The sequence below is a fragment of the Rhagoletis pomonella genome, unplaced genomic scaffold, assembly GCF_013731165.1.
Source record: "Rhagoletis pomonella isolate Grant_MI unplaced genomic scaffold, Rhpom_1.0 Rhpom_scaffold_00013, whole genome shotgun sequence".
NCBI classification, from domain to species: Eukaryota; Metazoa; Arthropoda; class Insecta; order Diptera; family Tephritidae; genus Rhagoletis; species Rhagoletis pomonella.
The window spans coordinates 8,670,626-8,695,545 of NW_023458567.1; the positions used below are offsets into that span (position 1 = coordinate 8,670,626).

Genomic DNA, 24,920 nt, shown 5'->3' on the forward strand with positions numbered 1-24,920 from the left:
CTACAGCAGAAGGCATGACCCCATTTACATATAGTCAGTTAGATATTAGCTGCTTCCAATCCAAGTAGTATAGACCCTGCAGATGAAAGGCACCCCAAGGGAAGTGAAAACTGTCGATAATATCTCAGTTAATACTTAAAGCTTGTCGAGTTTAAATGTCTCCACTCTGAAATGAAATGAAATACGGCTGTCAAAAATATCATCTCTAAGTCTTATAGCAACGACTGAGTTATACCAAAAACGAAAAATTAGCCGCAGTGAAAACGATAATAGAAAACATTAAAATAAAGTTACTCAAATCGATAACTTTTTGGATATCGATAACATTTATTTTCACATAACACTACATCAAAACTAACGGCATAGATAGTGATATTGATTACTACATATATTGATGTCGATAACGATAATTTGCAAGATATCGATAAACGTAAGTATATTAATTATATTAGCGATATTGGTAATAGCAAAGATGGCAACAATTTGTCGATAAAGTTTAAATCGATAACCATAATGATATAATTACTTCGGTTAAAGAATACATACATACATATATACATATTACGATAACTATGGAAATAGATAAAAGAAAACAATATTTATCGAAGTGCATAAACGATAACAAGTTCGACATCGATGATAAAAAGATAATGATAACATAATAATAACTATATTTTGGCGTTACACATTTTCTAAGTGCTTGGCCGAGCTTTTCCTTCTATTTGTGGTGTGCGTCTTGAAGCTGATAACACGATTTACAACAGCTAATAACAGTCATTAGGCTTTTTTACTGATTCTATGACCTAGAAAAATTTCAGAAGTCGCTAATAACTTCAACTTATTTTTCATGACAACATTTTTCTAAAACTTTTTCATCAGAAAATAAAAAATTTATTTTTTAGTCCCTCATAAAGAGCAAGTGTACCATTGAACTTTAAAAATCACGGAAAATCAACGAAAATCTCAGAAAAACTGGCGAATTACAGAAAATAATCCGAAAAGAAGAAGTTACGAAAAAAAACTTACAAACAAAAAATACCGAAAAGCTCAAAAAAAATCCTGAAAATTATGAAAATAAATGATGATATGAAAAATAAACTTGAAAATTTACAGAAAATCAAATTTTACACAATCCAGAAAAACCAACAATTCCCAACACTTTTCTGGAACTTTTCCAGCAGAAAATTAAAAATCGATTTTTTAGTACCTCATAAAGAGCCCCAGAAAAACTGGCAAATTTCAGAGAAAATCCGAAAAAGGAGTTACAAAGAAACTCGAAAAAATACCGATCAGTTTTAGGAAACCCGAAAAATCATGAAAATCCAAAGCAAACTTGAAAATGTTTCGAAAAATAATTCTCAAAAAACCCAGAAAAATAAAATTTTCTGCATTCCATAAAAAAGTCAAACAATTTCCGAGCAGGGAAAAAACAAATTTCATTAATAAATGAATCAAAAATTACCAGTTATTTCCCGCTAAAACACATCAAAAAAATTTTTTATTGCATTTTTGCGAATTGCTAATTAAATCCATTGGCTATACTGCAGCAGAATTATTTAGTTGTCAGCGAAAAATAAAAAAATAAAAAAATTTAATATTTTAGTCAACACCTCTGAATTAACAACAAATCCGAGACCACTTTTAAAATTAGCCTTCGTGAAGCCATTGTTAACAAAATATTTGTATCATTCGACACTGCTGATTAGACATACGTATGAAGAAAAGAAGAAGGAGAAGAAACTATGATCAAAAATATGAATAACAAAAGCAAACATGTGTGTGAGAAAATCATTTAAAATCAAAGATGCATAATAATAAAACATATACTCACACACACACACAAGCACACACACACACACACAGCAATGTGCGCATGAAAAAATGCGAATAAAATATTTATTGCCGCCTTTGCAATTTTAGACATTTCAAATTCAGTTCATTTAAAAACTAAGCCAAATTTTACTATTATTTTTTTCATTAAAATGCCAAAGCTTTCAATATTTGCCAAATACATACATACATATGGGCTAAGAAATATGTACATATGTATGTACTTCCATTGAGGTACTCATATCAATGCTGGCGCTTATTGTGGCACTTATTTATGCTCCGGCGGTGAAGATGTTCGGTGATTGTGTTTCCATTGTTTTGAAAAATCAGAAAAAAAAAACAAATTTATAATGTGTTTGAAAATTGAATAAAATGGTAATAAAAAACCATATATGCATTCGTATAGAAAAAGTATGAAATGAAGGCACTATATGAAGGCCAACTATTTACATTACAATATAGATATGTATATAAAAAATTTAAATAATTTTTGAACAAGATTTTTTAGATATTCCTATTGAAAATTGTATGCTGTCAAAATGTTTAATCTCCTTCTCAATTGCTCTACTTGCAGGCGGCACATGTATGTATGTAACTGCTAAAATATGAAAGACTTAAGGCGCGAACTTGCTCTGTTAGCGATTAGTGAAGTATGTATGCACATTTTTTTTCTTTATTGTGTTAACATTTATTCAATGTCATATTTTGTTAAAAATCACAAAAATAAGATTCTGAAATTAAAATAAAAAATACACAACACATTTGCAGGTGTTGCTTTCTAACTTTCAAACGCATTTATGCATTTACGCATTTATAAGAAATTCATTTAGTTATTTAGGAGATTTTTCCTAAGGGTTCCCAATTAATTTTTTTAATTTTTGATTTCTTATCTCCAGTTTTTTTTAGGAAATAATTCTTTTTAAACTATTTTTATCAAATAATTCTCTTTGAGGTTAAATCTTTTTAATGCACTCGAAAAATCCGTAGATGTAGGTTTAAACTTTCTAACGCATGCTTGATATGAATTCGTTCTATTTACAAAAATTTTGCCATTGGGTTGCTAATTCATTTTAGTTTTTGATTTTTTTCTGCAGTTGTCTAAAAAATGGTTACAAAATAAATTTTTTTTTATAAAAGTTTCTTTTTAGTTCTGCCAAATGCGTTCCTTTAGTTGAGATATTTTTTTAATTTAGTAAAAAAAATCCGTCAACCTCGCTTTTAACTTTCTATTACATAACTGATTAGAAACGCTTCTATTTACGATATTTTTTGCATGGGGTGCCCAATTTTTTTTTCAATTTTAATTTTTTTCTCTGCAATTTTCTAAAAAATAATTGTTAGAAAATAATTTTTTTTATAGAACTTGCTGTAAGTTTTGTCATATTACATATATACAATCTCATAGATTTTACTTCTCAATATGAAATTCACCTAGTTATAGGATATTTCGCATAGAGTTGCCACTTTTCACTAGTTTTAATTTTTTTCTCTACGGTTTTCTAACGCGTATTTGTAGGGAAAGCAATTTCTTATAAAATTTGATTTGGTGGTTGCCATACGCAATTATTTTTATTTTATTTTTAACTTTTATTATTTTTTTTGGAACTTGACTACCCACACAAATTTGACATTGAATTCTTGCTTGTACAGGGCTTCCATATTTTTATTTTTACATATTTTTTTATTTATTTTAGAACTTTTTTTATTTGTTTTTATTTAAATTTATCTCCAAATTTTCTAAAATACTGGAGTGTAAGCTACGAAATTTTGTAAGAGGGTTTCCCATTTTTTGTAGATTTTGTTGCTTGTCTCCATTTTTAATGAATTGCTTAGAGAGAAAAAAAAAGTTGTATTAATAGTTTGAAATATAACGGTTTTTACAATTTATCGATATTTCGATTTACTCATCGATGCACCATGCGCATATGTACTTTAAACCTTTCACTTTGTATTGCCCTGGAAGTTAACAGCTGTCAGAAGTTCAAAATATTACTAATAGCGAAAAATGTTGCCCAACCACAGCAACAAAGATGTTTCACATACAAAATTTTCAATTAAATTTTATTAAACCCCGCATAGAGTAGCATATTCGAAACAAGCGCGTAACTAGCGTGACCTCCACTGTGAAAACAGATTACTACATTTGATCGATTGGCGCTTACTTTCAGTTATTTTATTGCATTTCATTCTTCGTTTATTACATAGGTATGTATGCACTTAGCTGTGATAAGCATATGTATGTATATACTTATGCATGTGGCCATGTATGTAAGTATGCATACAACAAATTAACCTACACTGATTTATTGCCGCCCAAAATTAACGCATTTGACTGATAATTAAATATTTTTTTTTATTCAATTTGTAGCTAAGTACTTAAAGCTGCTGTAGCTAGAGCTAGGCATCCGACTTCATCATTCACGCTTGTTGTTGCCGCCATTGTTGTCTTTTCTCTTACACTTTTTTGTAATTAGTTCAAAATTAGTTTAGTTATTGTGGCTCGAGATGGTAAAGACTATACAAATTGATTGGGTAATGAGCTAAAAATACTTAAGTAACTATAGCTAAGGCAGCATTCAGTTACAAGCTTTTGTGCGTGCAAACATGTTTACATGTACATTTTTTCTATGTATGTTCACAATTTTCATCTCCTTGTATTCTTTTCGTATATTTTTAAACTTTTTATTTTTATTTTTTATTTTATTTTTTACCTCCCAGACCATTTGCTTTGTTATCTTTCACAGCAATATTGTGTTATAAGCGTCAATAATCAGTGAGATTAATGTCAATGAGATTCAATCCAGCAATCCATGAAATCTATTTAAAGCTTGACTTGTGCTTCATGGTATTGTTAGGCAATTTTTGATGACGGCTAGCAGACATTTTTAATCGCTTGCTCCCGCAATTCATTTTTGTCTGTTTTTTTTTGTAGTTTTAAATACAAATCTAAAAGTACTAGAGACACTTTGAATGAAGCAGTCTAATGCTCCTTTCACGATTACACTCGGTTGATAATCGAGAAATAAAAACGACAGAGACGATCGAGCTGGCGCATCAGCCTCTTCCTAGAAAATCGTCTGGTTTCAAGCAACACTCGCTTTACTAAACAACAACAAATTTTGCACGTACGTGTCGAAGCTTGACATAAGAAACCGAAAGTGTCTTCAGTCGTGAACTCAATCTCAAATTTAAGCTGCCAGAATAATGTAGAATTTTCCACACACGAATAGCCAACAGTCCATTGACTGCACATACAGGGGAAAGAAAACGCCACAAAGAGTCTAGCATTCAATCGAAGTGTTCGAGAACTTAGTGAACGAATGCTTACAACAATAGGGCTAAATTTTTTTGGCGTCAAATTATTTTACTTAAGGGCTTTGACGGGTACCAGGACACAATGAGCAAAGAGAGCATTTTCCCTGGCATTGAAGGTGAACGCCTGTCAATTTATCAAGCGCTAGACGAAAGCCAAGACTTGTGTAGCGGTAAGGCCTTTCTTAACCGTGGTAGGCCGGAAACAGTGAAGGAAATTCATTCAACATCCAAAGCGGCAAGTTTTGATGAGGTGTTGCCCGATTGGAATCCATGCGAAGGTACTTAATATCACACTACACCAACAGTTTGGCAGCTCAGCATTTTTTCTAAGTTGTCCCGGTTTTGAAAGGTTGAGGTTTAATTCCGTATCTCGGGGTCTCGCGATTCCACTGAAGAACTCTGTGGGACTCATACATATAAGCTGAGTATAACAACTGGAACTCGAGACGGGTTTGGCAAAAAAAAAATTAGTCTTTGAAAGCTCACTGCTTTCATTCGGCTTTAAGAGGTTTAGGCTTCCTCCAAGAAGGTTGTGAATAAGTGGCAGGGTAAGCGCGGAAAATCTATTGTCATCCCATTTCTTTGAACTAAACACGAGCATAGGGGCCTGTGGCTGATTTCACCTAAAACCAACTTTAAGCCTGTCGGGAGTCAAAAGTGCATATTTTACTCGGTTAGTTAGGCATAGAGATCAACATTTATGGTAGATCGAAAGCCGAAGAATTTTCAACTGCCAGACCCATAGCAAATACCGGCTGCTAAGTTTGAAGAATTTCCTGAGTTGCTCATACCTCATACGTTAAAGGACTTTTGCCATGGACCTTAGCGACGCTTCTACCGGCACTCCCAATACGGTCCTAGGAGCGCCGTAGTTAACTAGCAACTTGTTAGATGGAACATTCTACAGAAGGCTTCTGGCTGGATGACGAGTATACTCCTGCGGCAATGTACCAAGGTCTTCTTCTTCTCTCAACGTGTATGTATGTCTCCGAGGCTGACTTACAGTAGACGGATTGCGAAGTGGAAAAGGATTTTAAATCTTTTGAGCTGCTGTTCGCTTCGTTTTTCTTAAGTTCTTATTCAAGCAAGTGATAATCAAACCGCAGGGAAGTGCGCGCTTAAAACCGGTGCTTTTAGCGCAGGTACTCTCGATCTGGCCTAACTTTTCCAACAAATTTCATATATTTATGTCTCAGAACACAAAAAAGCTGATTCCACATGGACTGCAGAAAAGGGCTAAGGTGGACTTTTATCTCAAGTAAAGGTAGTACCTTAAATACAGTCGGCTTTAACTTAAAGTGATAAGGTACACGATGGAGTAGTCTCACTTCAGACTCGAAAAAAATGCTCATCGGTTGAAATTTTTTCCAGCCCAATGTTGAGGGTTCCTTGCATGAATGGAGTTTTCTAAGTTTTCGCACGTTTTGGGTACTGATTTAGAGCACGAATGCTTAGCCCACAACTCATTTGGACTTGCAAATCCATTCAAACAAATTTCAGTAAGTTCCATTTTGCCTCAGCTTTGCAAAAAATTGCAGCGCAAGAAGTTAGACGCAAGTAACTTTTTGTTCTTTGGCAAAGCCTATCAAGTATCGTCAGCTCGAAGCTAATTCAAATGCACTTTCAGTTCATTCATTCACTACACTTTGGAGCAAAGTACCTCTTGCTCAAAGCCCCGTCGTTTGATGGTTGGATGCTTAGTGCTAGACACCAAATTGAGCGTCGCATAAGACACCTACATAGCATACTATACCTGCAAGTGAGTCTTCCGCCGAAGCTTGGGACTGAAGCCAAAACTTGTAATGTGGATGTATACCGCCGACATATAACCCTGCTTAGCTGGCATGGCATAAACAAAAAATATGATGTAGACCAACTAGGTAGCTTACAAACAGCAGCACACGTCATCTGCAGCACTAAAGGATAACTTTGTACTCATATAAGCCTTAATATGTTTTCGTATTCAAAATTTTTAATTCACATAACTTCTTCGTTTCTGCATAAATCTACTCATCACATCCATGACGTCGATGCCAAAACAAATCATTACAGTCATTTTCCCATCACCTCAATGTTGCTTCCTGCATGCATAAATTAAAAGCCTTCTTTTATTTATTTATTTTTCGTTTTCTAATTTCCAACTTTTCTGCTGTCTGCATTAGTTAACTTTTGCACGACTGCGTAGCACAATAGCAGACATTGCTTGCCGCGCATCCAAAATTTAATCAAAATATTTAAAGTGTTGCCTTCTACAACTGGTATTGAATTAGTGTTGGTAATCATGCGGTGACAGCTCTGGCGCCATCAATTACCACACCAACAGCTAACAGAGTTAAAGAAAGGCGCTAAAGCCAAGAAGATGAAAAGAAATTAAATGTCTCGACTTGACAGCATGAAAATCGACAGTTATTGAGTTGCTGTTGACAAAAAAAAAGAAAGAAAGAAGCAAAATGAGAAAAAAGTAAGAATCTGTATTCAAAATATGTATGTAGCAAAAACGACGTCGGTGTCTCTGTGCTGAAAACTGAACGGAAAACTATGAAATACGGCTATTCATGGCTTGATAAATTATGGGGAAAAATTTGTATACGATTTGTATGGGAAAGAGTTTGTTAGTGAGCCCTTTATTGGCGCAGAAAAAGTGAAGGTGGCGATGTGAAAATTTCTCTGAAGAAGCGGCCGATTTATAGTCACTGACTTACAGCTGCTCTGATTGAATGATAATAAAGCCTTGGTAGATGAATTTTAATTTCTTAGAGGATCGCAGGTAAATGACTTGAAATCTATTAGACTGGGCAAGGTCGGAGTATCGCTCAGAGTGCGCTCCAATGTCTCCTGGTACTCAATCCGTCTCACTGCGAAGAGATTATGACCGGTTAGTTATCTAGTAGGTAACCTTATGTCAAATCACTTTTTAACATTGATAGCGAAGATATAATCATGGTGTGCCTTAAGGCTCCTACACACCTCCAGTACTTTCTGCATTCTGAGTTCACCCATTTATAGGTTAAAGGTTTCGTTGGAGGCCAGTTGAGACCACAGTAGGGCGATTGAATATTCATTCCTCGTCAGTTTGTCGGCGATTTCGTTTAACCCGACAGTTTTAATTTTTTTTTTGTTGTTGAATACCAAATCTATGTATATATACATATGTAATACGCGAAGACATTTTTTGTTCATAAAAGATAAAAGATCTGCACCGTTCGCTCGATTTTCAAAAATGGGTCTCAAATTAAAAGGCTTGGACTGTATGTGCAATAAGGTTTTACTTTTCTGTATATCTTTGCCACCTTTTAAAAATTATATTCAAATTACTAAAAAAAAATAATCAATTATTACAAAAAGAGGACCAACCGAAATGGTTTTGAAAAATTTTTTTTCTTAGATGAACTATAGGAGGGTTGCCAGCTGTTTAAAACATCATATTAGGTAAGAAAAATATGTATCACCATATGTGTACCAAGCGAAAGGGGTTTCAGAAAGTAGTAGTTTGAAAATATTTTGAAGAGGGTTGCCACCTGCCTGAAATGTCGAATTTAGTTTACTTACACACAAGTTATAAGACACATCAAGATATGGATGTCAAACGAAGAAGTGTTAAGAAATCTTTATTTTGAACGCTAAAAATATTTTCGAGGTGTTGAAAGGAGGTTGCCACCTGTTTAAAAAGTTAAATTCAAATTATTTATTAAGTTTAATGAATTATTAAAATGTGGGTATCAATCGAAGGGGTTTTGAAAAACTTTGATTTCTGAACTGTACTTAGCGGGGTTGCCACATGTTTAAAAAATCAAATTCCACTTAATTCAACAGATAATTAAAATATGTATCGCAATGTCGGGCCAAGGAGAGTTAACAAGAATTAAGCTTGAAAATACTTTTGAAAAGATCGATTAACTAATTACTCGATTAACTAATACAAAAAGTATATGAAATCGAAAAATACCGTAGTCAAACGGAAGAATGTTAAGAAATCTTTAATTTTGAAAGCTTCACTTTTCTCGGAACGACTTCGCCCTGCGATCCTGCAAAGTTCAGTGGTTATCGTTCCAGAAATTCAAGACAATGCACAGTTTAAATAATGTCTAAGGGTGACCCTTAGAGGCTGCCACCATAACCTATCCCAATCTGCACTTAAGAGAATGTTATAGTTCTATATTTAAGGGCCCTTTCGATCAAACAGCATATGGTAACGTCATTCCTTTTTAATCGGATGCGATTTTCTATTAGAGAGTGTTCCGCGTTATCAAAAGCACTATTGACGGCCGGGAAGCGAACTTTTGGTTTCCATAGATTTTCAAATATTTCTTGTGAAACTCTACATAAATATGTATATAAAACCATAAATGTGATTTTTAGCAATATATTTACTTCAGTGCCACCTAGCGTATCCCTTTTATGTGAAACTTTTTCTTCTTCTGTATTTAAAAAATAGTCTCACTTTGAGTGATTTTACGTCAAATACGTCTCCAATGCTAACTTCCGCAAATATTTTTTTTTCCTGAAAAATAACTCAACTTTCGATCTGCTCGAAATCAAACAAATTCTACAATGCCCGCAGGATATGTCACAGTATTCGATGCTTCCTAGGCTGGGAAAATAAGAGGAAAATAAGCTAGTTATGCAACTATTTATTCGCGAATTATTTTCAACTTATTCCAAGTAAACTCAAGTGGTACTACATACATAACAATATGTGTTAAAAACACCATAATAAATGACTAAAAAAAACAAAAATCCGTTGACTGCCTAAAATTAGACTACACTAGTTAAACGCTCCTTACTATATAGGCATTTTCAAAATCCACATTCCACACCTACTTTTAGGCTACCCTTTTCTCAATCGGATATGCCAATGTATGCGTGGGTATCATAAATCGAGGCAATTGCTTGCGTTGCAGCCACTTGTTTTGCTGTATAATACGCGTCATCACCCAACTAGGGATATACGAATCCAATAATGATTTATCTTGGCGCTTGACAAAAATATCCGGAAATTTACTGATACCTTTGACATCATAATCGAGGCTATTTCTCGGTGCATTTTGCGGTGGTGTCGCCGTTGTACTTGTGCTGGTGATGCTAATAAAAGAGGGTGGATAGGGTAAAAGCTTCTCATGAGCTGGTCGAGTATTCGCAACCGTACGCCGCTCGGGAGCATATTGCTGCTGATTAGAATGGCTTTTGTGTTGAAGGTAAGGCAGTGCATTTAGTGGCGGGGTTTGCTGCTCCACACCGTTCATGCGTTCGAATTGTGTAAGCGGCGGCGCATATACAATTTCGGTGAAGTGTTTTGAGAATGGCGAGTATGTTGCTTTACCGACAATGGGGTGGTACAACTGCTGATTGGCAGCTTGTGGCAAATGATTCGTTTTTGTTGCGCTGCAAAAAAGAGATAAAAAATGTTTTTGAAAATATGTTTTGTTAAATATACTACAAACTCTGGGGGCTAGAATATATCAAGGTTGCTAGAAAAAAATTATTAGCCAAGCGAGAGTGGAGAGACGATTATAGGGAGTGTGAGTTTGAGATGTTGTTTGAGGAGTAGTAATAAGCCATCGTGACAGTTTCTTCATAAATAAAAATTTTTGATGCGCTGATCTGGCTAAAAATTTTCTGCTTCACATGGTAGCAAATCCCAAGGAAACCCATTTGATTCGTCAGTTATTGATGCACTTACTCTAAAAAGTTTAGGCTCTGTGCTCGGTGATATGATAAATATGGATCGAGTTGAGTAGCCCACTCAATAAAGTAAACCAGTATTACACCTAAACCCTAAGACGAAATATGGGAACATAAAAGGGGAGAGGTAGAGCTTGTACATTCACTAACAAGACGAATACGAAAGTAGCAGCTACCCCGGTTACCTTCAACCTCCGAACTAAAGACAACTATAGAGTTGTGGTAACCATATTTTTGTTTACGAAGAATCTTAGCCTCCTGTTCTTTTAGTTTAGTAGTTCTATCGCTGTTGTGTATTACTTTTGAGTTTCCCTCTTCGTAATAAGGCCTTAAAGCTTTCGCTAAACTTTGACCTCCATTGGGCTCTAGTTACTCCGAGTGACTCGCAGATCCGAAATTTACCGATTGTGTAAGTTCACACGATTCGCCTCTTCTAACTCTCTACGAGGAAGTGTTAGTTTTTTACAGCACAAAAGCGTAGAAATTTTCAAACCAAGCTGCAAAACATGTGAGCGTGTATTCTTGGGAACTAAGATGAAATGGTAAACTGTTTGAATGATGATGCTTTGGTGAAGGGATCCTTTGACTCGGCATTCATTGACGGACAATGAATGCAAAGACAGCGACGAACGTAAGGAAAGAATCAAATGCAAAAGGGATCGTAGGTACTTGGAGTAGAAAAAGTTCATATCTTCGTAAAAAAGAGTCAGTTTGGGATTTTTTTTTGACTGCAGTCCAAATGGACAAATGGTGCAATAGGTTGTTGTTTAGCATGATTTTCTTACTTGACATCTACGTGAACTTCTCTTAATTCGTCGTACCATGCATACCGATGCCTCGGAAACTATTTCGGGTTGTCAAGGCAGGCCACCATTACCTTTTTCGAAGAGAAGCTGAATGCTGGTTTAATTGCAACACTGAACCCCAACTAAACATTATCTAATCTTTACTGATGGCTCCAAAACTGACTCTGGTTCAGGATATGGGGTCTTTATCGATGATAATGGGGATAAGTTTCACTTTTCTTTGGGGAAATATGCTTCGGTTATTCAGGCTGGAGTATTTGCAATCCTCAAAGCCGTGGACTACGTGGTGGAAAATAGGTGGAAGGGAAGGAGTTAACGTGTCTGCAGTGATACAAGCCGAGCTGGTCAGCTACTTCCCAACTAGTTCGGCAATGCAAGTCTCGCCCAAACTATGTTGGTAAACATAACGTGCTTGCCTTACTCTGGGTGCCAATCACGCTCGGAAGTACCTGGTAATGTGGCATCTGACCATTTAGCCAGAGTTGGCTCAAATCAAGCATTTCTCGGTCCGCAATCAGTTATAGCATTCTCACACTCGAAGCCACCAACAGAAACTGAGTGAACAATGAATTGAATGCATCGAGATGCTACAGGTGGGTAAAACTCATGTTGCCTTCAAGCTGGGAAAGTATAAGCAGACTGGACTGCAGATAACTTGTTGGACTGCTGACTGGTCACTTCACGTGGCACCAACAACTGACTGTGATAGGCGTAGATGACCACGTCATTTTCCCAGCCGAATTTGAAGATGATGAGACGGCGGAACACTATTTCACTGCTTCTTCAATTTTTGTATAGGGTTGCCACCCATCTAAGCGATCAAAAACAGCAACATGAATGCCAAAAGGCAGACGGTATTTAAGAGCCTTTGAAATCTTTGTATAGAAATGTAGAAGTTTTCTTTCTTAAAGCTTGGCTCATAAATAAATAATGAACAAAATTTGTATAGTATATTCATTAGACCAGTATCACGAGCATAGGCTATACTTTAATACGCTAGGAGGCCCATGAATCGAGATGTTCAGAAAATCTCTATTAACCGTCCGACTTTGATGATGAATTAAAAACGAATACTGCTTATGGGAGAGAAATGCTATTACAAAAAATGGATCCGCTGGACGGAACCAGAGTCCAGTTAGTTAGAAGATCCTTATTTATAGTCCGATTTAGGTGAAATTAAAAAAGGTATGCTGAATGCATGCATATACTATCTGTTCTGGAAGGTCAATAAACACAGCTATCAATCAAGGTGAATTTTTTAATTCACCCAATGCAAATGCTTTTCCTGCGCACCGAATCGTACTTAAAGTTGGTGCAACGATTATACTACTTAGAAATTTAACTCCGCCGAAACTATGCAACGGAACTAGGCTTAAGTTTGTAAAACTGCAAAAAAAATTTAATTGAAGCAGAAATAATGGCGGTTTGTGCGGCAGGCGAAATTATTTTCATAACACCGAAATTATTTTCATGCTACCTGGAAAAAAAATCTTTTAATTAAATAAAATTTCACTACATTTGTACCAAAAAAAAAAAACAAATGCGAGGAACCTTTATTATACAAAAGTTTTTTTTTTTAGTAAGAGTTGCCACCTCTTGCATAATGCACACAATTTAAAAATAAAGTAAAATTTTACTAAATGTTACTAAACGTAAAGTGTTTGACGAAATTTTGGTCAAATAATTTTTTTATGTATGGTTGCCACCCAGTTAATTAATATTTCTTAGAAAGCATTGTCACCTACATACTACATATGTACATACATATCTCCACATAAAATTGTTGCTTTATTATTTTAAATCGAAAGCGTTTGCAGTAATTTTTATACAAATATTTTTTTCATACAGGATTGCCAACTATCGAAATGTCTTTGGCGCACAAAATGTACCACTGAGCACTCCCCTCTTGGCCAGTCTTGTAAATCACCTAACATTTATTGTGATTTTCCTACTTTACGCGCAATTTACTGTACATTTTTTTATTGATAATTTTTTTAATTAAACAATTGTATTTGTTTTTTTTTACTTTCCACTCAGTTGTTTTACAAACATACTAAATAGTACATACCTACATACATCGTTCCATTATGATTTTTATTATTATGGTATTATTTTTTATTACAGTCGCACTTAGCGGCATGCGGTGGACGGTGGGCGGTGGGCGGCATGTGGCAAGTGTGGGTAACGGGTGGTGGGTTTCTAATGAATGGCCAGTCGCAATGCAAAAAAAAATCATAAACCGCAATATTTTTTAACGGTATTTTTGTATTCATATTGCGGCTACTGTGTCCACAAGACTAACAACAGCGATGCCAGTCAACCACTTAGCCACTCAGCCAAGCATTTAGCCAGTCAGTCTGTCAATCAGTTAGGCGGTCGGCTAGTTGGTTGGGTTTTTGATTTGCTGGTTAGACACAATGACACAGCGGATTTGAATGCCTATGAAACAATTATAACATTCAGAACAACAACAGTACTTACAATTTAACTAACAACGCCATTATCTAATATTTATGTATGTATATATTTGCCTGCTTTGTTTAGCTGTTGAAAGCGCGGTTGCGCGCGCATGCATTGCAACGCTCCAGCTGACGCGTTGTTGCTGTTAGCTATTAATAGTGTCGTCAATGCATTGGCAAATGCCAATTGCGGCAGTTATTACACTTTTATGACAAAAGCAAAGAAAAACATTAAACCATAAAAATTTGCGGAATGCCTCTGTACAAGAAGAGTAAAGTAAAAATTAGGAAATATGGGAAACAAAGGTTCAAATAAAAGCGCATGCAAGATCTCATTTGCATAATTTGGGTTTTAAGAGGTTTTTCATTTAAAAAATTTTGAATTTCGCACAACCACTTTTTAACCGAACTCTTTCAATTTTCCTCTTAACTTTTATTTATTTTATAAATTTTATGTCTTAAAATTTTCGTTTCTAAAACTAAGCAATTCTAAATTTTAAAAGCATCAAAAAGGGGGAAGAATGAGTTTAAAATTATCAATTGTTTATTTAGTAAATTTACTTAATTTTGATATTTAAATACAGAACCGATTTTTGTTTCGTAGAAAAAAATTTGACTCATACGTATTAAAAGTAATACATTTTCATAAATTCACATTTCTAAATTTTTCTGAAAAAGTTAAACAAGCTAGAAATTACTTAAATTTTTATTTAATTTATTGAAAGTTTAATTTACTTAAGATAATGTTATTTACTTAAACAATTGAATAACAAATTTAGTAAGAACATGGCTTTTATTTAAATTTATAAAAATAAATATTGAAAGCAATTATGTGAATTAATTTAGGGAGCTGAATAAACCAAACTGGAAAGCCTAATTTTTTTTTCAAAAAATCAATGAGAGTTAATTACAAGTGCAGATGGGGATCAATTGCAAGAGCAAATTTCAAATGCTTAAATTTTTTTTTATAAAAAGACTGGGCAATTTATGTTGATTTGAGCTTACTAGTTAAGTAAAAAAAAAAAATAATAAAATGTTATAAAATAAAACAAATCGTATTCTATTTTTGTTTTGAGATTAAAAAAATGCTAAAAACTTTATTTAAATTTGAAATTTTTAATCGATTCAGCTCGAGTTCTAAAAACAAGTGGAAAGAGAGAAAATTGAAAAAGATGTATTTATAACTACAGTTACCTTTTTATTTAATTTAAATTATTTTATAGTATATAAATTCAATTAGAAAATTATATAACAAATTTAAAAAATTTATATTGATTTTTAAATGTTAAAAAAATTAAAAAACGTTAGGAGAAATTTAAGTGAATGCAAGTCCATTTGGAGTTTCGAAAAACAAGAGAAAATTTAAAAATTTTGTTTCAAAACTTCCCGATAGTATTTTTTATATAATGAGAGATATGTATAAATTAAATTTTTTATAAAAGAAAACAAACCTAATAAAGTAGCGTTAGCTATTAAATTAAGAAATTTCGAAAACAAGAAAATCACATGAACGACTATTATTGGATTTTTTTTAGAACAAGGAAAACTAGTTTTAGTTTTTTGGATTTAAATTTTCTAAATTTCAATATAATTTTTTTATTTTTTGAAAAAAGTCGCAAAAACTCTATCTAAATTGTGTTGGTTAGTGAACTACAAATTGGTTCAAAGATTAGGTAAATGGCTTCTTATAAAGTTTTTGCATAACATTTAATTTTAATATATAATTTAAATTGCATAAATTGAATTAAAATCCAGCTAGAGTCGCTTACATTCAATAAAAAAGTCTTATATATATATGCACTATACATTCATATATGTATTTACTCACATATATGTGCATGCACATGAACAATGAAGCACTTAACTCTGTAGGTCACCTGGCATCTGAGTTGGGTGGACGAGTAAATGTCTGTATGTTACTGTGTTTCCGTGCCAAGCCCAATCAAACAGTGCACAGCTATAATTTACAAGTAAAAACACATTTCTAAACTCCTTTTTCTCAGTTTTCGCTTTTCCACAATACAAAAGTCGTGCAGTCTACAGCCTTAAGCTTGACTAAAAGGAAGCAACTTTGTTCATAAAATTACCAGAAAAACCTGCAATGCCAACAAGGAAGCGAAGGCAGATGCACAGTTATTTGCATGAAAGGCATACATGGATACTATATACACACATTGAAACATACACTACATACTCAGTATTTTTGTGTGTACAGGTGCATATGGGAATGTGTTACATTTATCTGTTATTTATTTAACATTTATGGTGCTTTTGCCGCTGTCAACAAAGCAGGCGGGCAATGTTAGCAGCAGCTTTCCACTTTTTGTTCACAGCAAGTTCGTGACTTAAGTCTTTCGTTCGCAGAGTGCGCGCAATAAAATGTCACGAACATATAAATTCCACAAAAGCACAACTTTTTGTTAAAAAGCTCAGGTGTGGTACATACATACATATGTACATACATAGTATGTATTTATTTATATACATGCATATGCTAATCTATTCCTATGCACAGATTCATTAGGGGCGTTCTTATTTTTAGAAACGAAGTTTTTATAGCTTTTTTTACTTTAGGATTAAAAGTCACACATTCAACAACTTGCGATGTTTGTGGTGGCGATCAAATCCAAAAAAAAACAGGTACATATATAATTATGAAAGAAGAAAATGCTCAAGATTAAAAGAGAAAAAAAAAAATAATGGTTTTGCCTACATAAGAATGGAGAATAATTCAGTCCTGTGCTTGAAAAGTGTTTTCTGTTCTTCTTCTCTTTTTTCTTTTCATCCTCTTCTTCTCCTCCTTTTCTTCTTGTTTCCTTTTTCTTTCTCGTATATTCCTTTTCCCGTTTTTTTTTTTATTTACCGTTTACTTTTTCTTCTCTATCTTTTCTTTTCCTTTCCGTCATCCTCATTTTTCGTTCTTTACTTCTCCTCTTTCTTATTCTTCTCCTTTAATTCTTGCCTTTTTCGTCATTTTTCATCTCTTTTTTCATATTATCCATCTATTCCACTTTTTTTACTTCACAGTTCTTTTTCTTCTTCTTCATCATGTCGTTCTTCCTTTCTTTTTCTATATCTTTTTTGCCTTATCCTCTGTCTTTTTTTTACTCCCATTATATTTTTCTTTAAGTTACCTTCTTCTTTCCCTTAACCAACTTTTTCTCGTCCTCTCCTTCCAATTTTTCTTCATCTTCTTTTACCCTTGTTCTTCTTTTTAGTTGTTACGTGCTTTTTTTCTCCTTCTCCATCTTCTCCAACTAATTACTTCTTCACTCTTGCTTAATTTTTTCGTCCTCTTTCTTCTTCTCTATCTTTTTATCATCTTTTAGTGTTCTTCTTCTTCTCCCTTTCTTCCTCTTTTCTTTTTTCTTTATCATCTTTACCTTTTCCTCTTTCTGTCCATCTTCTGTCCTTCTATACTTCTCCTTCTTGTTATTACCCTATTGCTCTATCGGTCCTTTTTCCATGTCATCTATTTCTTATTCTCCTTCGTTTTACTTTCATTTAACTTTTTCTTAGCATTTTTCTCTTCCTACCTTCTTCTTTTTTTTTCTTCTTCTTCTTTTACCCTCTACGTCTTCCATTTCTTTTTAGATTTAAGGTCCTTTTTTCCTACTTCTCCGTTTTCTCCAATTTTTTACTTATTTTTTTCCTTCTGCTTCATTTTTTTCATCCTCTCTTTCTTCTTCTCTATCCTTTTATCTACCTTTAGTTTTCTTCCTCTTCATTTCCTCGTCCTCCTCCCTGTCCTTTCCTTCTAATTTTCCTGCGCCTGTATGTTTTTCTTTTCATTTCTATTCTGTCCCTGCTGTCCTTATTTTTCGTCTTATTCTACTTTTCCTTTTTTTTCTTCATCTCCTACTATTTCTTGCCCTTCTTCTTCCCCTTCCTGTCCCTGTTCTTCTTATTCTTTTCCTTTCTTCTTATTTTGCTACTTTTTATTTGGTTCTAAAAACCCCTTTTAAGTTTCCGTTCATAGTTCTCTCTCTTTTACCGGGCAGAATTTCTTCTTTTTCAAAATTAGCGAAGTTCTATTATTTGCTCCTACCAAAAGACATCTAGTTTCTACCCCACTAGATTCTTACATCATGCTAGTGATCGCCCAAAACTTTCATTGTCTGTGGATTAATACTGCGCCGAAAGATCTTTTTAGGTGAGTTAATAGGTTTGTTTGTTCGTTGGAAGTCGCTCTTCTCTTGCTTTCATTCTATCACACTGTGTTGTCGATTGGACAAAAATTTGTGAGCATATATTTATTCAACTACTCGTAAATTGTGCCAGGGTCTTCGCCATCAGCTCTGAACAGCTCAGCCCGTCTGCTATCCGCACTGGAAATCTTGTGATTTTTAAGACGCCTTTTTCGGTTGTGAATCCCTGTCGAGGAGTTGAGCCTACATAAAAGCAGTGTAATTAGCGAGTACATTTTAATTGGACAGAGTCTAAACAACAGCGACGGCTGGCCCACAACCACTTTCCTCGCTAAACAATCTCCTAGGCTCTCAACAAATTCAAACATGTCCTATCTCACTAGCTTTACGATTTCCTACAATACTACTGTGAATTGCTTGGCAGTCATAATAATTAGGCATTCCTTAATCAATTTCAAGCGTATCAACAACGATCTAAGGCCTTTTATTGCCACCTCCAGAGTTTGTTTGGAGCTGTAATTCAAGTCATCCGTGAGTACGTACCTACTCTGCATCTCGATTTAATATGTAAGTATGTAGTTTACTCCTCGCGCAGACTTCTCTTATGTGTTCGCTAAATTACTGCTGTCTGTTTTACTGAACGGATAATTCTACAACTTAGACTGTCTGATATCTCTAAGAACTATTGCCGCATAATTTTCTTCTGCCAACTCATCGGCGACTTCCTTTTCACAATGAAACGTCACAGACGCAGCAGCTTCTACTTTTCGGAGCATGCCACTGAGTTTTTGGGGTATTTTTACCCATAATCTCTTGCTATAAAATCAAGAAAGATCAATAGCTGGTATAGTTTAAGAGCGCAAACAAAACACGGCTGAGGATGAAGAGATTATAGAAGTCAGTTTTGTGCCATCTGTGTATGAATTTATACATCCGATATCAAGTTGTATGGAATTCTCGAGTTAGACTTTTGGTTTGAAACTTCCCACTGAAGCAGGTTTGAAGAGGAAAATATTTTCTTATCTACCAAATTTAATTTTAACTTAATACAGAATTTCTCAAATTTATCAAAGTATTTGCCTACCAAGAGTGGAAAGTCTTAAACGTCGAAAGGGAATAGGCCTTCACAGACTATAAACACACTGTCCGCAGTCGACCCTTCGGGTTGAAGAGAGCTTTTAGTCTAAAAATATAGCAAGCTGACATAATTAAAGCCAAGCCAAGAGTTAAAAAGGAAGCCAATTAGACTACACTACATACTTTGTTACTTGCCAAGTATTTCATTTGACTCACAGCTTATACTCGTAGTTACGCGCCACAGCCTTGTAAATATCCTCAATGTAGTAGCTAGGCTTCATTTTGTCAAGAATTTCCCGATGTTCGAATCGTGGGTCGATTTCATTTAGTTGTGTTTGCAATTTGTTGATTAAAGTAGATGTTTGTTGTTGTTGATTTCGTTGTATTCTACTTGTCGTATCACAAAGTAAATTATCACTCAAGTATTGCTGATCCGTAACTGGGTTTGACAAAGCTGATGATGACTCATATCGATAAGTATAAGCGAGATTTCTCTCATGCTGTTGTTGTGGTGTGGCAGCGTTGGCGGAGTGTATCAGCATGACAGTTACACCGAAGTGTGTAATGATAAGTAACGAAGTGGAAAAAAGGGTGGACTATAAGAATGGAAAGGAAAGTGAAGATATTAATGAAAATTTGAATATGATGAATAGGAATACAAATACGATTAGGAATACATATACATAAATAAATATGAATAGAAATTGGAAGTTGTTGATTGTTAATGCCGTTTTTACAACAAATTTATTACTTTAAAATTCGTATACGTACTACATACATTAGGAAGATCAAAAAAAACGGTCTTAGCTCGTAGAATGGCTATAAAATCGTTAGAACAAATATTTTTGTATTGAAAAAATATATTTCCCTGCAGAAATCTTTCAAATCCGTTCAGCTTTTCGTGTGTGATGCGGTTGCGTTTTTGTGTATAAAAGATAATATTAGCAGCTATCAAAAAATATTTAGAAAAATTTTATAGTTTTTCGTTATTTTTTGGCCTAATAAATCACATTAATTAATTTTTGTTGAGCTTGAGGCCGTTTTTGTGAAAAAATATTGCGTTTTTACCATAATAATTTTTCACAAAAAACGGCCCCAAGCTCAATAAAAATTTGTTAATAAAATTGTGTAGTTAAATATGCATCAAAATTTAATTTTTCGAAGAATTTGAAGTGGTTTTACAGATTATAGATTTTGGTTGTTATATTACCAACCCCCACCCTAATGTATGTACATGCATATGTACATATGTAAGCCTTTTTCAAGCGATTTCAAAATTTTTGAAAGTATCCTCAACACAAAAATGCAAATTACGTTCACCTTTTAATGCTGTTATGCAAAAGCAAAGAACAAACTGGCTTTGGACAATAAAGAATGCTTCGCGAATTTCGATGAGTACGAAATAGGCTCAATTTTAAGTGCTGGATGCGTTGCACGAGAGACGTAACTATGTCTTAATGTGAATTTAACAATTTTGGGCAGTGAATTCATATTATTTACAAGTTTTATTTTATTTAAAAAAATGTTTATGTATGATTAGCTATGGACTCTGTAAATTCGCAGCACAGCTGCTTGCTATTAATGCACTAAATTCATTTGACCGAATTGCGAACCAAACCCGATTGCGTTGCAATGCTAAACATCACGTGGCCAAATGAAAGATCATCGAATCCAATAACAGCATGCGATATACATACATACATACATACACATGCACCTGCCCTGCGGAAAAAAATTATCAATTGATAAAAAAAAATTAGAGTTAGTTTTTTTGCGGGATTTCGATAATTTTAATTAGCTATGAGAAAACTAACTTTAAATTAGTTTGTAAAGTCGCAGAGGCGTCATGCTAAGTTACCGGGAACCATACAAAAATTACTTTGAATACACTTTTTTCTGCACTTCGCAGATGCTTACTCGAATTCGGGACAAATAAAATAAATATCGAAATTTTATGTTATCATTTTGATGTTATGTCTGATGAAATTTAAATGTGGGACCACCTAAAAAGAACACGTGAACAAATAAACAAATATACAATGTTAAATACAGTAAATAACGAATCTAAAAAATTAAAAAAAAAACATTTTTTATTAATATTTTATGTCCAAAAGTAGTTAGCTACAAGTTAGCTGACATCGAATGCAGAGGAAACCAGTGATCACTTTTATGCGGTCATAAATAAATAATTAATAAAAAGTTACATACTAGCCCCGTTTCCTGCAGGGTCCTTAAATATACCAAGTAGCATAAATGCATATGTGTAGGTAGTAGATGCGCGCGCGATGCTCGCAAATTCACATCATCTTGCATTCGATGGTATAGAAGTGGAATTGACCGTAGTTGCCTGCAGTCGACCAAAAATTTTAAGTTGTTGTTGTTATCATCGTCATTCTAACAATTATCATTAACACTGTACATTCACTTTTTGCGGCACAGAAAAAAAAAACGAAATAATAATAAACACAAAAACAAACCAAATTTACCAACGCTAACGAGTGTCAAAGCCAACAAACTAACAGAAAATGTAGAAAAAAGCTTATAAAAATGGAAACAAATGAAAAATGTAGTCATGCATGATTTCTTAACGGTTCGAAAATTAATATAATTTTTTAAATATTTTATGTTTGCAAATAAAACAAGTTTATTAAGCCAGAAGAAATTTAAGAAAATCACACTTCACTTTGCTTAAATTTTCATATTATTTTATTTTTTACTTTTTTATTACATTTCGATTTACTTTTCATATGTAGTTAAATTTTTCTTAATTTTTAATGTCTTATTGAATTATACTTCTTATTTTATTTTTTAATACAACTTATTTTTTTGTTGTTTGTTTTTATTCCTATATTATATTTTTTGCGTATTTTATTTCGTTTCCCTTAATTTTTTATTTTTCCGTAATTTATTATTTATTTTATTTTTTTATATCTTCTTTATTAGCGCTGTAACCGCGTAAGCAATTTCCGCCACGTCCACAAAGCCAATCGTTTTGCTAACATGTTTTATTGTATTCTATTTTGTTTTATTTTTTTGTACACTTACAGCCAATTTCACGAAAATTTTATATGGAAATTGACAGAAAATAAAAACTCATGTTCCATTTAAATTACTGCTGAAACCGGCTGCTAATTTTTAATTTTTATTCATATTTTTCAACGCTCTCAAATTACTTTAATTTTTCGCTTTATAATTGGTTTTGTTTTAATCTTTCTAATTTTTTCTTCTTAATTTTTTTTTCCTTTTCTTGTATAATATATTTTTTCTGTATTTCGTTTTATTTTTCACCATTTATTTATTTAATTTAAAAAAGATTGAACTTGATTAAATTTTATTTAATTTTTTCTCACATTTTAATTATTTTGTTATTTCATTTTACTTTAAATATTTATTTATTTTTAAATTATTTACTGTACTTTGTTTTACAGATTTTCTTTTCGTATTTAATATAATTTACTTAATTTAACTTAATTCAGTTGACATTAATTCTAGTTCCATTTTAAATTATTTCGTTTTTTACCATTTTTACATGTTTTCCTTTTCCTTCTAACCGTTTGTTATATTTTATATCTTATTATTTTATTATGCGACGTGTTTTAATTGAAATTTAAAATTTTTTAAGTAAATTTTATCTTTTTCATAAAACTATTCTTTCGCAGTTGATGCAAGTCATATTTTCTTAGCTTTGAAACCACCGAAAACTTCTGAATTGAATCTCGACGTTGTTTTAATGTTATGCCGCGTAGATGCTTCTTACATTTGTAAGTGAATGTGGCAGCGGTTTGTCAATTTATACATTCATTTGATTTCCGTTAGAGTAGACTTTGTTTAGTTGGCCGTGTTTGGTCCCTTGCTATTCTCACACTCTCATAGACAAGCCAATGTGGAAATGAATACATATCGCTACCTAAACGTGAAGAGGTGCCAAGTCCATTTTTTTGAAATTGTTCAAATCTAAATTTTGAAAAAAGTAGACTTGGCACCTTTTCACCTTTAGGTAGCGATATGTATGCATATGCATACGTATGTACCTTAGGGTGGTCCAAAAATGCATGTGAAAAAGTAAAGTCGGAAATTTTATGCTCTCACCCCTAGGATTGTTCTATACCCGAAAAATATACCCCTATTTTTACATAACGTTATCTACGTTCTTTGATAATACCCAATTGTTTATTTTACCATTTTTTCATAGTAACTATAATATATAGCTCCGCTAAAAACTCCCAAAATCGTTAGTATTAAAACATTGTTAAGTAAAAAATAAGGTATTGTTCTTGAAAGTCTTCTGAAGAGAACCAGAGTTTTGCGATCGAAAAATATTTATTTTCAAGAATTCTATACCATTTCTACGAACAGTTTTTTCCCCCCATATAAAATACATGGAAATCTTTAAGCGCTTTGAGCGACCTCTAAATAGTATTTGATTTCAAAATAAAAATAGGGGTGTACTTTTTTCGATGTAGACTATTCCTAGGGGGTGAGAGCATTCAAATTCCGTTTTTATTTTTTTTTTTTTTGACCACCCTAATATGTTAGTGTTTGTCCGAGCGTCTTCTCCGATTTGTGGCGTGCGCCTTGATGTTGTCACACAAAGCGGAGGAACCTACAATTTTACGCCGACTCCGAACGGCGATTGCATTTTTAAACTGGAACGATTTGTATGAAGTGTGCACGATTTAATTGAGTTGTCTATGAACTGCATGAATATCGGTTAATATCGATCGGCCAGGACGCACAGTGGGCGATTTGGACGCGCTAGCGGCGGTTAATTCAAATTTTTAAGTTTAAAAAGGCAAGAATTGTTTATTTCTTATCGATTACAGATATTTCGATTAGCTTATGTGTATATCTGTATATAATCGATATATATAAAAGCAGATCATAATAAAATACGTATCTGGGATTAAAGGTAATAACTTGCACTTTCTAAAAAATATAAATTTCTTTAGCGTTAATTATGCATTTTTTCAAAAAAAAACGTTATTTTATGTGAAAGTTTCGATTTTGTTTTTTGTTTTTTAGTATTTTTGGCTTAAAAATATATGTCAAAAAATGCCACTTTGCGACGATTTATGAATCGCACTACTAAGCTTCTGCATGCTAAAACGTTAATCTACCATGGAATTAAAAGTGGGAAATGGTTTTCAGAAGCTAGCTACATTAGCAGCATGCAGCATCTTGTGCATATCGTCCCGTTTCTGCTTTAACCACGTATCTACAATTTTTGGGAAAACTAATATTACCACTCATAACAGTTGTATAAGCGTCACACTATTTGAAAATAGAACAAAGACTTAATGAGGTTGCTCACTACTATTAGTGGAACCCAAGGAGAATTTATATAAGGTGGTGTTACTAGCTCAGCTGATTTTGTGTATGTGTTTCGCCGCACGGCTTCCGATATCAAATTGAAAAATTTTGTTTGAATTTCTACACATACTCTTACAGATTTTGACAGTTTATGCCGCCAAAGCAAAAACAAAATACATGTAAATTTTTGTTTTTGTACTCTTGCTATCACCTTATATTAATTCGCCTTGGTGGAACCAGTAGCTCGCAGAGAACGTTAAATACAGAGAAGCAGCAATTACGAATCAGAGTGT

The 24,920-nt window shown here is 33.5% G+C and overlaps 1 protein-coding gene across 1 annotated transcript; it reads right to left on the reverse strand.

Moving 5' to 3' along the window:
* Positions 1-9,760: 9,760 nt before the first annotated feature.
* LOC118748224 lies at positions 9,761-19,913 on the reverse strand. The gene is made up of 2 exons (XM_036482599.1): positions 19,534-19,913; positions 9,761-10,527 (listed from the first exon to the last, which is right to left on the reverse strand). Exons 1-2 carry the CDS (start codon positions 19,857-19,859, stop codon positions 9,969-9,971), a joined length of 885 nt encoding a protein of 294 aa, XP_036338492.1. The 5' UTR covers positions 19,860-19,913; the 3' UTR covers positions 9,761-9,968.
* Positions 19,914-24,920: the final 5,007 nt, after the last annotated feature.